Source organism: Geotrypetes seraphini, chromosome 12 (genome assembly GCF_902459505.1).
Source record: "Geotrypetes seraphini chromosome 12, aGeoSer1.1, whole genome shotgun sequence".
Classification (NCBI taxonomy): Eukaryota; Metazoa; Chordata; class Amphibia; order Gymnophiona; family Dermophiidae; genus Geotrypetes; species Geotrypetes seraphini.
In genome coordinates, this window is record NC_047095.1 from 115,887,326 (window position 1) to 115,902,212 (window position 14,887).

General features: G+C 44.3%; 1 protein-coding gene across 1 annotated transcript in view; it reads left to right on the forward strand.

The window, feature by feature from the left end:
- The window catches only part of ABHD16A (abhydrolase domain containing 16A, phospholipase), a 63,089-nt gene extending 61,718 nt beyond the window's left edge, over window positions 1-1,371 (forward strand). Inside the window, exon 20 of the mRNA XM_033916506.1 lies at window positions 942-1,371. Coding sequence (XP_033772397.1) covers window positions 942-1,025 — 84 coding nt within the window. The 3' untranslated portion in view covers window positions 1,026-1,371. The remainder of the gene's footprint in view (window positions 1-941) is intronic.
- Window positions 1,372-14,887: the final 13,516 nt, after the last annotated feature.

Here is a 14,887-nt window from a genome sequence, read left to right on the forward strand (position 1 = left end):
TTAAAAAATATTTGGAGGATTGATTGTATTCTATTTATGTGATTTTAATGTTCTTGGTTTCTTAAATCTTGTAATCCGCATAGAATTTCACAGCTTTGGCAGAATATAAGAATGCTTTGTAATGTAATGTACAAGAAAGGAGGAAGGCCTGAGGTGGAATGCTGTAGACCAGTGTATCGCAAACTGTGTGCCCCAATGAAACACTGGTAAGGAGGAGAGGCACCAGCTGACTGCTTATACGACATGCCTCTTGTGGCGAGAGGCACGTCCTGTAGGCAGTCAGCTGGCACCGACGACTCTCCTCCTTGCCGGCATCGCACCTCCCCATCTCCAGGATCCCCCACCAAAGTGACAGGTTCAGGGTCGCAGCCAGAGGGCTTCCGTGCGGACGTCGACGTGATAACGTCACGCATGCACGCACTTCCGGGTGCCTTCCGACCGGGGCACCAGGTTTAGTGTGCCACCGACCAAAAAGTTTGCAGGACACTGCTGTAGACCGATAGGTAAAGACTGACATGGAAACAGTAGAAATGTTAAATACTTCTGCTTAGTTATTCACAACAAAAAGACCTGTAGAGGGGGCCACTGATTTCGACTAGCAAAAGTACATATCAAATTGCATTGTGTATCGTACCATTCACCAAAGAGGACATATTGTAACCAAGATCCTTGCTTCACAATAATAATAATAATAATAACAGTATATATACCGCAATATCGTTAAGTTCTATGCGGTTTACAGAAGATTAGTGGAGTACAAGTTGAGTTGACATACAAGTTGAGTTGACATACAAGTTGAGTTGACATGACACAATCATCCATAAGATGGAAACAAATAAAATTTGTATGCCTTTTAAATTTGTGAAGCAGTCTATTTAGGGGCATTAAGTTTATTTCACCCCCCGAGTGTTAAGATTTTCTGGTTTTTCTCTTTCTCCCAGGCCCGGAAGTATCTGAAGAATTTTGACACCACCCATTGCACTCCTTTACCCGCTACTGAGTTTCAAATGCCCTGGAGTTTGTAGCTAAACCCTCCCAACGAGAAACAGGAAACGACACCCCCATGCACTGGAAAACTGTCTCGCTTTTGCTGCTGTTGGCAGAGTTGATTCTTGTCCACTTCCAGCCTGTCTTCAGAAGCTCCCGCTGAGGCTGTTAAAAAAAAAAAAAATCCTATTTGACTGGGGCGAATGAAGCCGCTGGTGATGTCACACTTGCCTCGTCAAACTGTCCTGCACCGGTGTGACATCAGAAAGCCAACAGACGTAGAGAGAGGCAGGAGCAGTCTCTCTGATCTTGCAGAGGCGCACCTGAGTACCTCGGAAGATGAAATTAGCAAATAAAAGTTAACACCTTTGCTTTTTCTACACAGACCTTTGCCCTTTTGGTTTTTGTTTGCTTGTTTTCAAGTTTCAAGTTTATTATAGAATTTGATTAATCCCCTATTCCAAATTCTAGGCGATGTACCAATAAATAAAAAATTACAGAGTTAGGGGAAACAGACATAACTAACAAAAATAAAAATTAAATCTACTAAACATAATAAAAAACCAACTTATACAAACATATAAAACATGAGGAAAGGCTAGGAAAGAAATACAATCTGATTATAAAGAAAAACAATTAAGGTTAAAAACAGAAAGGGTGGTAGATCACTGGAACAGACTTCCGGTGCAGGTGATAAAGGCCACCAGCGTGCTCGACTTTAAGACTAAATGGGACATCCACGTGGGATCCCTACGAGGGTCGAGTTAAGGAACTAGGTCATTAGCATTCAGACTTAATGGGGTGGGTCAATAGAGTGGGCAGACTTGATGGGCTGTAGCCCTTTTCTGCCGTCATCTTTCTATGTTTCTATGATATTAGGAAGTTCTGTTTCGCACAACGAGTGGTGGACGCTTGGAACGCTCTCCCTGAGGAGGTCGTGATGGAGACCAACATTCTGGGATTCAAGAGCAAGTTGGATGCACACCTTCTTGCAAATCACATTGGGGGATACGAGTAAACAAGGTTTCTCAGCAGAGAACACCTAGCTTGGCCTCCGCGGGTGCAGGTCGCCGGACTGGATGGACCTAGAGTCTGATCCGGCGAAGCCATTTCTTATGTTCTTATGATAGGAAAAGGAAAGAGAAAACTATCCAAAAAATATAAAAATACAAAGAGAGTCATAAGCAATTCATTTAGTCATTGAATGCTTCTTTTAAAAAGAAAACCCTTGAGTTTGCTCTTAAAATCTTTCCAAGTCTTTTGCCTCTCTTAAATAAATTGGAAGGGAATTCCATGTTTGTGGAGCTGTAACGGAAAAGATAGATTGCCGCCGTGTGTTAATCATTTTGAGAGAGGGAATGACCAATAAGTGTTGGTCATTCGACCGCAGTAATCTGGATGTAGTTTGAGGAATCAAAACTTTATGGATAAAAGCTGGGGTTTTGAATGTTGGATAGTTCCGAAGGCCTAGGCGGTTCATAGACATAATCGCGGAAGGCAAAGGCGCGCAAGACGGAAGCGCACACCGAAGAAAATTACTGTTTTTAGGGGTTCCGACGGGGGTTTTTGTTGGGGAGGCCCCCCCCCCCACTTTACTTAATACAGATCGCGGCGGCGTTGTGGGGGGTTTGGGGGGTTGTAACCCCCCCATTTTACTGGAAACTTAACTTTTTCCCTATAAACAGGGAAAAAATGAAGTTTTCAGTAAAATGGGGGGGTTACAACCCCCCAAACCCCCCACAACGCCCCCACAACGCGGCGCGATCTGTATTAAGTAAAGTGGGGGGGTTCCCCCCCACGCCCCCCCCCCGTCGGAGCCCCTAAAAACAGTAATTTTCTTCGGCGCGCGCCTTTGTCCCGGCATGCTTTTGACCTGACACCGGCCTAGGCTTTAGGAAAATGTTCAAAACTCTCTAGGTCAGTGTCATGGCCCAGTGGTGTGCCCTGAAGAGATTCTGGGTATGCCACCAGAAATTCCAGAATTTTGCTTTATTTTTAAAATCCCCTTCTTAAGTACACACAAGAATAGATGAGATGGATGTCGCATACGCAATAGTCTGTCAGTGTTATGAGCTTGTGCGTCAGGATACAACCGCCCAGATAAGCATCATTGGTCCTTGAAAATTTAACGGCAGGTAAGTTTAGTTTTATTTTTTTATGCATTAGTTATCCCACTTGAGCAACAAAGAAAATAAGGCCTTGTTACCGTTTGGATCTTCTTATCTTGGCAAACTTGGATTTTCAGTTCTGACAGAAATTAAATCGAAAAATAGAGAATAGACTGTATATGGCAGTTGATGAAATGCATATTTTCTTGTAGACTATGGAGCCGCGTTTTGAGGTAATTTTACTCAAAAACTAGCACATCCATCGCATTGATTAGCAATTCTAATCAATCTCCTTTAGTTGTTACAATTACCCATGCGTAGCTTAAAGAACTTTAAATAAATAACTCTCAAATTTAATTTTTTTCTTGGTTTTGCAGTTTTAGAATTTCAATTATAATGTGCCATGAAAAACATTTGCTCCATTTAATGTGCCCGAGCTTAAAAAAAAAAAGTTTGAGAGACACTGCTCGAGGTGGCTTTGTTTTGAAAACCATCATGTACAAAATATGCTCTCGTAAAGCACCCACATAGGCCGGCTTGAGGTCTCCCCAACAGTGCTGTGCATGGCCTTACAAAGGCTCCTTCATTTGCTCCCCGAGTCGTCTTCCACTCCCCCGCAGAGCCAAAGCTGAGGGCCCCTGCGTGGGGAGAATGAGGTGTGTTTTTAAATGTCAAGGATCTTCATATCTAATGACCAGGGATGATCCTTCCCATACAAGGATCATCCCTGCAATGATCAATCTAGGTCCTTTCAAGAAAAGCAGCATATAATAAAGGGGAAAAAAAAATCCCAAAATACTAATAAATAAAGGCTTATAGCATGAGGATCCCTCCTTTGGTACTTTTGGAGGAGAAAACTGCTATATTAAAAAAAACTTAGCAAAATATCAGCTGGAGAGTCTAGAAGAGTTTCAGTTTGCATTGTTTTCTTACAGACCTCAGTGGTACCATCTGTATGCCACGAAACTTTAAGATCATACAGAGCACTGGCACCCCTAATCGTCATCGGTCTCTTGTAAATTTTTAAATACTTTAAACAAATCAATAAATATACTCATCTTATGCTTCGCGGGTGGGGGTAAGCACTCCGACGTAGACCTACGTTTCGCCCCGAAGGGCTGTATCAAGGAAATCCCCTCAAATCAACCAGCTCATGCTCCCCGCTGTTTCAAATTTCTAACGCGTAGCATAAGATGAGTATATTTATTGATTTGTTTAAAGTATTTAAAAATTTACAAGAGACCGATGACGATTAGGGGTGCCAGTGCTCTGTATGATCTTAAAGTTTAGTGGCATACAGATGGTACCACTGAGGTCTGTAAGAATACAATGCAAACTGAAACTATTCTAGACTCTCCAGCTGATATTTTGCTAAGTTTGATTTGGTGGAGGTCTGAAGACTAACTACAGCCGACGATTGGTTTTTATATTAAAAAAAATACATTCTCATGTTTAGGAACTCCGGTCCTCGAGAGCCGTATTCCAGTCGGGTTTTCAGGATTTCCCCAATGAATATGCATGAGATCTATGTGCATGCATTGCTTTCAATGCATATTCATTGGGGAAATCCTGAAAACCCAACTGGAATACGGCTCTCAAGGACCGGAGTTCCCTACCCCTGCCCTAGGGCCATGAGGGCATCTTTTAACTCTCACAGGACACGAGAGAGGCCTGAGGATTCCCTTTGCTGTCTTATCAAAAGTGGTATCTTTAAACTTTCAAAGTCGAAGGAAAGGCAAAATGGCTCAGACCATTCTGGAAGGACTTCAAAACTTTAACCGGTTCCTGTTAATCTCTTTTCTACTACAGTAGCCCTAAACAGAACTACTACTACTTATCGAAAGGTGTACGCAGCACTGTACATTTTGACATTTATAGAAGGTCCCTGCTTTGAAGAGACAGACAGACATGACATATAGGGTTTGGGAGGCAGAACACAAGGTGAGAGGAGTTAGGAGTCAAAAGCACTCGAAGAGGTGGGCTGACATTTATAGATGGTCCCTGCTCTGAAGAGCTTACAATCTAACTTGGACAGACAGACATGAAATATAGGGTTGGGGATGCAGAACCCAAGGTGAGAGGAGTTAGGCGTCGAAAGCGTTCTCAAAGAGGTGGGCTTTTAACTGGGCCTTCAACACTGCCAGAGAGAGTCTGCCATATGGATTTGGCGCAGCAAGGCAGAAGGGAGTATGCAGTTGGTAGATGACGAGAAGGGCACAGATTGGAGGGACTTACCAGCTCTCCAAGTAATGTACTCCTTTTTCTTACATCCATGTTATTTCTCTTTAACCCTGGGAACTGGACCCTTCCATTTGGGTTCCTAGATACAGCTCAGGAAGCACAAATTCTATAACCACATCTGATACACACATTCCATTATAGCAGGGGTAGGGAACTCCGGTCCTCGAGAGCCGTATTCCAGTCTGGTTTTCAGGATTTCCTCAATGAATATGCATTGAAAGCAGTGCATGCAAATAGATCTCATGCAGGTTCATTGGGGAAATCCTGGAAACCCGACTGGAATAGGGCTCTCGAGGACTTGAGTTCCCTACCCCTGCATTATAGGCCACTATAGTTGTTAGAAATGTGTATATTTAGGCGCCCCCACTTATAGCAGTCTATAGCAGGAGTAAACGAGCACGCCCGAGTGCGGCATATATACATAACTTACGGTGTTCTGTCTGAGACAAGCCCATGTCTTTTCCACACTCTGCAAACATGTCTACCCCATGAGTTTACACTCTAGCAGGGGTAGGGAACTCTGGTCCTCGAGAGCAGTATTCCAGTCGGGTTTTCAGGATTTCCCCAATGAATATGCATGAGATCTATGTGCATGCACCGCTTTCAATGCATATTCATTGGGGAAATCCCGAAAACCTGACTGGAATACACCTCTAGGGCCGGAGTTCCCTACCCCTGCTCTAGGGCCCTGATGTTCACAATCTTGCCATGCAAGTGAGACTAGTTATAGTCAAATCTTACTTACAATGCAGCTCGGTCTCTGATGCACAAAAGGATTTTCAGGGGCTTTTACTAATCGGAGTAGAAGCCACCGACAACCCTAGGCAAATTCATTACAAGGAGCACATTTCTGGGTGCCCTCCAGCCACAGCCCTTAGATTTCGCCAGCATTACAAGGAGCTCATTAGTATTAAAACGAGCACTCGTAATGTACAGCAGGAAACACCCACCTCCTAGCATGTAGAATTTTCCAGCAGGTCTGACACCGCCGATAGCTGTTTGTGTGTGTGTGTCCCGCGCTTGTGGTCAGAACGCAGCTGATAGGCACGGGACACACAACAGCAGCGTCCATATTGCATGTGAAACGAACAAAAAAAAACCCACCTCCCAACAAAAATAAACTTGCTCAAGAGCTCTGGCAATCGGGAATGGTACAGGGCCTGTGCACAAGAGCTCTGCCTACCACTCAGCTCTTGTGCGCAGGGGCTGGGCACAGTTCTTCCCGCTTTCCCGGGATACTCGGCAAATAATTTGCATTCTATTTGTGCGACGCTTGAACGCACGTGCTGTAAGTGTGGAGCAAGGCCGGCACGATTTCAGAAGGTGTTGAGGCCCGAGACACTGAAGGCAGCGTCGATGAGGGTCCGTCAGCGAAATCGCGTGCTGGCACTTGACACACTTTTTAAAACCGGTGATAGGCCGGGACATAGACCGAAAGAGCTCCGCCACTAGGTCGAAGCCGCGGGGCTGCGGCCACGTGGCCTGCCCGGTTGAACAGGAGAAAAATTTTTTTTGGAAAAACAAGAAAACACGACAAAAATCAACGATTAAGAGTAAAGAACTCAAAACCGCGGACTTAGAAGGCACAAGTGAAGTTACTTCGCGCAGAGAGTGGAAGACGGACTTCTCGGCTCCGTGGAAAAGTAAGAACTGAGGAGACACGCCCGGTGTATCGGGCGAAAAGGCACTCGCGCATGCGCGGTGTGGGCAACTCAAAACTTCTCAAGTTTCTACAAGCAGGTATGCTTGTGAGACGTCCGCATCGGGGCTCCGTCGGATGACGTCACCCACTAGTGAGAATACCTGCCTGCTTGTCCTGGGATAATGATTTGTCCATCCCCTCAGGAACTCGTATTTCCTCATCCTGTCCCTTAGAGTTTTGTCTCTGCCCCTGCCCCATTCCTATAACCTCTGCCTTAACCGCACAAGCCTTGAACATTTATGATTTTAAAGTGTTTGAGGCTTGTGCAGATGAGGACAGAGCTTGCAGGAATGGGGCAGGAACAGGAAAAGAACTTGTGGGGATGGGATGGGAAAACGAGTCCCCGCGGGAATGGGGAAAAATTTGACCACGTGTCATTCTCTACTTGGGAGAACAGTATAGAAAATTGAATAAATAAATCATGTGAAAAGTTTCAATCTCTGATAACCAGAGCTGGTATTGTGATGTCATAAAGCCTCATTCTACCAATAAGAGCCAACCTCATCAGTGATGTCACAATGGCTTGGCTCACTTTTGCTACATTCTGATTCGGGAGGGGGGGGCTGTGTGTGTGTTCTTGCTGAGTAGCTCGCTGTTCACATCCGCTTCAATTTTGCCATTTACAGGGCCCTATACTGCAGAAAGGAAATGGATGACAAATGTCAAGATGTGTTCTTCCCTTAAACCCTTTCTTTTATATTATAGTAGACTATTAGACTTAAGCACATAGAAACATGACGGCAGATAAAGGCCAAATGGCCCATCCAGTCTGCCCATCCGCAGTAACCATGATCTCTTTCTCTCTCCGATAGATCCTACGTGCCTATCCCAGACCCTCTTGAATTCAGACACAGTCTCTGTTTCCACCATCTCTTCTGGGAGACTGTTCCACGCATCTACTACCCTTTCCGTAAAAAAAAGTATTTCCTCAGATTACTCCGGAGCCTATCACCTCTTAGCTTCATCCTATGCCCTCTCATTGCAGAGCTTCCTTTCAAATGAGAGACTCATGCACATTTATATTACGTAGGTGCTTAAACGTCTATCATATCTCCCCTCTCCCGCCTTTCCTCCAAAGTATAAAGATTGAGATCTTTAAGTCTGTCCCCATACCACACACCATTTTAGTAGCCTTCCTCTGAATCGACTCCATCCTTTTTATATCTTTTTTAAAGTGTGGCCTCCAGAATTGTACACAATATTCTAAATGAGATCTCACCAAAGATACAAGGGCATCACTACCTCCTTTTTTCTACTGGTCATACTTCTCCCTATGCAACCTGGCATCCTTCTAGCTTTCGCCGTCACCTTTTCAACCTGTTTGGCCACCTTAAGATCATCACATACAATCAAACCCAAGTCCCGCTCTTCCGTTGTGCACATAAGTTCCTTGCCCCCTAAACTACCGTTCTCTCGGGTTTTTGCAGCCCAAAATGCATGACCTTGCATTTCTTAGCGTTCAATTTTAGCTGCCAAATTTCAGACCATTCTTCAAGTTTCGCCAGGTCTTTCTTCATGTTATTTACACCTTCTGGGGTGTCTACTCTAGTGCAGATTTTGGTATCGTCCGCAAAGTGGGAAATCTTAACCCGTCTCCCCTTCAGCAATATCATTTATAAAAATGTTAAAAAGAACAGGCCCAACAACAGAATCTTGAGGCACACCACTGGTAACATCCCTTTCCTCAGAGCGATCTCCATTGATCACTACCTTCTGTCGCCTTCCACTCAACAAGTTCTTGAACCAGCCCGTCACTTTGGGACCCATCCGGAGGGCACTCCGTTTATTTATCAGACGTCTGTGTGGAACACTGTCAAAGGCTTTGCTAAAATCTAAATACGCCACATCTAGCGCACATCCTCTATCCAATTCTCTGGTCACCCAGTCAAAGAAATCGATCAGATTTGTCTGACAAGACCTACCTCTAGTGAATCCATGTTGCTTCCGGTCCTGTAATCCACAGGATTCCAGAAACTTGACCATTCTCTTAAAAGCGTTTCCATTGTGTTTAACAATTTTTATTGGAAGAATCAAATAATCAGTACAATAGGATAATACAAAAATACATTCAGTACAATAAGAATTACAATAATATTTCTTACAAATTTAAATCATTCTTTCAAATTTAATTTCCATATGAATTAATTCAATCTTATCTACACCCCCCTTAATTCCATCCCCCACCCATTATCTTCCCCTAAATGAAATCCCTCACCCTGGATGAAAGTTGACAGAAATAAAGAATTAAAATAAATAACTGGAATGTAATTATTAAACCTAATTTTCATAATAAATCATTGATAACCAAACTTCGTATTTTTGGTGAAAGATTCTGAATATAAGGATCCCAAACGTCCATAAAAAGATGAGTTTTTTTAAGGCGAACCTCGAACCTCCCAACTCTCAAATAAAAATAAGCGATGTAATTGATTCCTCCAATGCCAAAAACTTGGAAATTCTGTCTGCAACCAAAATGGCATAATACATTTAGGCCCGATCATACAGGCTTTCTGAAATAAAAGACATTTTAGTTGGCCAAAAACCCCACAAGCTGATGCTTTACCAAAAATGATTCCCCTAGGACAACCCACTATCGAATTACCCCATAAAGAACCCCAAAATAATAGGATGGCAGACCAAAATGAGTTGATCAAAGCGTTTCCCATTAATTTGCTTACCACAGAAGTCAGACCTTCCGGCCTGTAATTCCCTACTTCTTCCTTACTTCCACTTTTGTGGAGAGGGGCCACATCCGCCCTTCTCCAGTCCTCCAGTACCACTCCCAACTCTAGAGACTCCTTGAAAAGGTCAGTCAGTGGAGCTACGAGAATTTCCCTGAGTTCCTTCAGCACACCATCTGGTCCCATCGCTTTGTCTACCTTTATTTTAGCTAGCTCCTCAAGAACACAACCCTGTGAAGTATGTATTCAAGAAGGGATCATATGTTAGCTCTCTTAAAAGAAAAGTGTGCATGGCATGTGAAGTGAAATGGGCATTTGCGATAACTGTAACAGTCTGTAACCTTTATTTTTTTATTTTTTTTTTTAACGCTGTGCTCCTTTGATTTGACTGGGTGAGTTTCTCAAAATATCATCCCTAATTGCACTAAACCTTTAAAATGGGGCAGCCGATAAGGCTGAGCAATCGGCCTGCAAGTGCTAAGTCTACTTTGCCTTTCCCCGTACCTTTTTTACTTCTCCGGCAATCACCATGCCTATGTCAGTGTCGGCTCACCCTTTGACGTCACGTCCTAGGCGCAGGGCCCGGAAGTAACAGAGAGAGCGTTGATGCCGACGCGGGCAGTAACCTCATGCCGGAGAATCTTAAATACGAGAGAACTTCTGCCTCGGTGCCTCCATTTCTTGTTTCTGCTTTCCTCTGGCTGCTGCCACCTTTCTCTAGTGCTTCCTGAAATTCCTCCCTTGTCCACCTCTCTCCATTTGCCCCAGCTTTTCCCCTACCTGCCCTTTCCTTCCTGAGCCAGCTGCAATGACAATCCCTTTTCCAGTTTCCCAGGAACGCGGCAGACAAAACAGAAAAAGAGAAGCAGAATTAAAGAACATAATTGATTTAATAGTAGGAGAGACCTCTGGAGAAAACTTGCGGGGGGGGGGGAAATATTTAAATCAGAAAAGGGCATTTAGAGTGAGAAGATACTGTCCACCACCATTAATTAATAAGGTGGTGGCCTACATTGCATAGCTTTCTGTGAAATCTTATTTGCAAAACGAAAACAACAAAAAAAAATTAAGAAAATAAAACGTGTTTCAAATTGAGCCTGCATCTACTATTTCTATGGTGTGATGGTGTTAATGAGAGAGAAGGAAACTTGCTCAGCTGTGGCAGGAAGGTGTCTGTGCTGCCCTGCTCTGGCTGTGGTAAGATGGTGTTTGATTAACATAGTAAATGACTGCAGAGAGACCTGAACGGTCCATCCAGTCTGGCCGTTAGTTATGCCCTTTAGAAATGCATGATTAAATTAACTTGTCTCTTCTTTGATATTTCTGAGCCATAGACTGTAAAGTCTGGTATTGTCCTAGGTCAGGGGTAGGCAATTCCGGTCCTCGAGAGCCGGAGCCAGGTCAGGTTTTCAGGATCTCCACAATAAATATGCATGAGATAGATTTGCATCTCAAGGAGGCAGTGCATGCAAATCCATCTCATACATGTTCATTGTGGATATCCTGAAAACCTGACATGGCTCCGGCTCTCGAGGACCGGAATTGCCTACCCCTGTCCTAGATTCCAAATGCTGAAGTTGCCGTCCAAGCTCACTCCAGCCCAGTGGTTCCCAAATCTGTCCTGGGGGACCCCCAGCCAGTCAGGTTTTCAAGATATCCCTAATGAATATGCATGAGAGAGATTTGCATATAATGGAAGTGACAGGTATGCAAATCTCTCTCATGCATATTCATTAGGGATACCTTGAAAACCCCCAGGACAGGTTTGGGAACCCCCAGTGGGACCCCCCCAGCCAGTCAGGTTTTCAAGATATCCCTAATGAATATGCATGAGAGAGATTTGCATATAATGGAAGTGACAGGTATGCAAATCTCTCTCATGCATATTCATTAGGGATACCTTGAAAATCCCCAGGACAGGTTTGGGAACCCCCAGTGGGACCCCCCAGCCAGTCAGGTTTTCAAGATATCCCTAATGAATATGCATGAGAGAGATTTGCATATAATGGAAGTGACAGGTATGCAAATCTCTCTCATGCATATTCATTAGGGATACCTTGAAAACCCCCAGGACAGGTTTGGGAACCACTGCTCCAGCCTATCCAACCATCCTGTTTGCAGGATATCTACCATAAAGTCTGTCCTCATGTTCCAAGTTAGTGAAGTTCTCTTTGATACCCTCCCCAGCCCATCCTACACCAAATCGCCCCATATGGGACAGAAACCGTTCAAGTCTGTCCAGTACCGGTCTTAGTTCTTTCATTTACGTCAGGGATCTCAAAGTCCCTCCTTGAGGGCCGCAATCCAGTTGGGTTTTCAGGATTTCCCCAATGAATATGCATTGAAAGCAGTGCATGCACATAGATCTCATATATATTCATTGGGGGAATCCTGAAAACCCGACTGGATTGCGGCCCTCAAGGAGGGACTTTGAGAACCCTGATTTACATCCTTCATTTTCTAATTAGAGATCCTCTATGTTTATGAATTCCATCACCATTTTCCTCTGCACCACTTCTCTCGTTGCTGCTTGGGCTATACCTGGATCACAGGAACTTGCATTACGTTCTCTATATTGTGAAGGGACCCTGTGGATCAGGGGTCTCAAAGTCCCTCCTTAAGGGCCGCAATCCAGTCGGGTTTTCAGGATTTCCCCAATGAATATGCATGAGATCTATATGCATGCACTGCTTTCAATGCATATTCATTGGGGAAATCCTGTAAACCCGACTGGATTGCGGCCCTCAAGGAGGGACTTTGATATCCCTGGGTTAGATGATGTAAAGACAGATATAAGTGCCCAAAAGGTATGTAAAGTAACCAGATAACCACTGCAGGGACAAAGTAAAGACCCATACACACTCCTCTCCCCATCCAATGTTCACTGACCCCATTGTACCCTCACAAAGTTTAGAATAAAAATGCACATACCTGCCTTCCGGAACATCAGCACCTGCACAACTTCGGCCCTTGCCAGGCCAGGTTTTCAGGGTTTCCCCAGTGAATATGCATGAAATCTATTTGCATGCACTGCTTTCAATGCATATTCATTGGGGAAATCCCGAAAACCCAACTGGATTCGGCCCTCAAGGACTGGAGTTGTACAGGCCTGTGCTATAGGAAAGCCTAGTAGAGCTGCACAGAGGTGGCCTAAATAGTCTGAGGGGTGGGCTGCTGAACCATAGAGAGGAGGACCTAGGCCCAAAAGCCTGTATCGCTTCATGGTGCCACCTCACCTGAAGTATTGCATTCAGTTCTGTTCTCCTTATCTCAGGGGTGTCAAAGTCCCTCCTTGAGGGCCGCAATCCAGTCGGGTTTTCAGGATTTTCCCAATGAACATGCATGAGATCTATTAGCATGCAATGAAAGCAGCGCATGCAAATAGATCTCATGCATATTCATTGGGGAAATCCTGAAAACCCGACTGGATTGCGGCCCTCGAGGAGGGATTTTGACACCCCTGCCTTATCTCAAGAAAGATATAGCGGCACTTGAAAAGGTTCAAAAGAAGAGCGACCAAGATGATAAAGGGGCTGGAACTTTTCAGAATGACTGAGGGCGCTAAGCCCATCATAAATCGCCCACAATGGATGCAAAATGCAGCAATCCACCTCCTAAAGAATCTCGGCATTCATGATCCCATCTCTCCTGCACTGGCTGCCCATCAGCAAACGCTGTATCTTTAAGGGCCTTCTACTGGCCTACAAAAACTTCCACCATGGCTACCAAGGTCTCTTCTCACCTAGATCTAACCGTAAAGGAGGTGGCCTGGCAATTCTCTACAAATCCTTTTTCGATGTTCAGCTCTTCGAAAGGGGTTGCCACACCTCACTAGAATACATGCTTGCTTCCGTCAACGATGAACTTCACCCTCACCCACTGGGCATCCTGCTCCTATATCGCCCACCTATCCCTTGGAACAACTCCTCCGAACTCATCCTTGAGACTATAACAAACGCCTTCCTCAAGTTCCAAAGGTTATTGATCATCGGAGACGTCAATCTCCACCTAGGTACCAAGATACATATCTGCCAAACTGCAACCTTACACACCCAGATGTTCATTTCACTCAAAAAAACGAGAAACGACTCAGCATACCCCCTGGACAATCCTACTATTGCTACTATTTCTATAGCGCTACCATTCGTACGCAGTGCTGTACAGAGTTATGAAGCAGACAGTCCCTGCTTGAAAGAGCTTACAATCTAAACAGACAGGATGCCATGGATACAGTTAAGGGGAACAGTTAATCTGCTGGCTGAATTGGAGGGCAGAGGGGAGTACAGGACAATCAAGCCATTGTGGCATCACTGAGAAGGTTGGCTCTTATTGGTGGAATGAGGCATTATGACATCACAATCTCAGCTCTGGCTACCAGAGACTGAAACTCTTCACACTACTACTACTATGAATTATAGTGCTACCAGACGTACGCAGCGCTGTACAGCCAGGAAGGAGACAGTCCCTGCTTGAAGGAGCTTACAATCTAAATAGACGAGACAGACAAACTAGACGTCATGGATACAGTTAGACAGGGAATGGTTAATCTGCTGGCTAGACCACTGGTCCTGTCTTTATGGAGGCCAATCCAAGTCACAAGTACCTGGCAAAATCCCAAAGAGCAGTAACATTCTAGAGCTGAGATTGTGATGCCATAATGTCTCATTCCACCAATGCCTAAGAGTCATCCTCATCAGTGATGTCACAATGGCTTAACTGTCCCAATTGGCTCATATAAGAACATAAGAACAGGCTTACTGGGTCAGATCAGTGGTCCATCTAGCTTAGTATCCCGTCTACATCATAAAGGCGGGTGTTCAATCTGCTTTTAAACAAGGGAAGGGGGTGTGGTGGACAAACCCAGGTAGTTTGTTCCAGGCAGTTATGTTTTACCATTTTTTTTCCTCTGTTTCATATGAACCCTCTTGTCCGTGGTCCATTGATTGTCCTATCCTGCAGCTATAAATCTTATCATCTTTAGGTCTAAGTTCACTGCTCCTTAACTATTCTTCTCTTGGCGTTTCATCTCTTTCTGGCTGCCAAAGAACATAACATAACATAACTATATTCTTCTATACCGCCATAATCAAACAATTTCTAGGCGGTTTACACAGAAGAAGGCTGGACAATCAGCGAAATACAATTAATTAAAATGCAACAAATTTCCT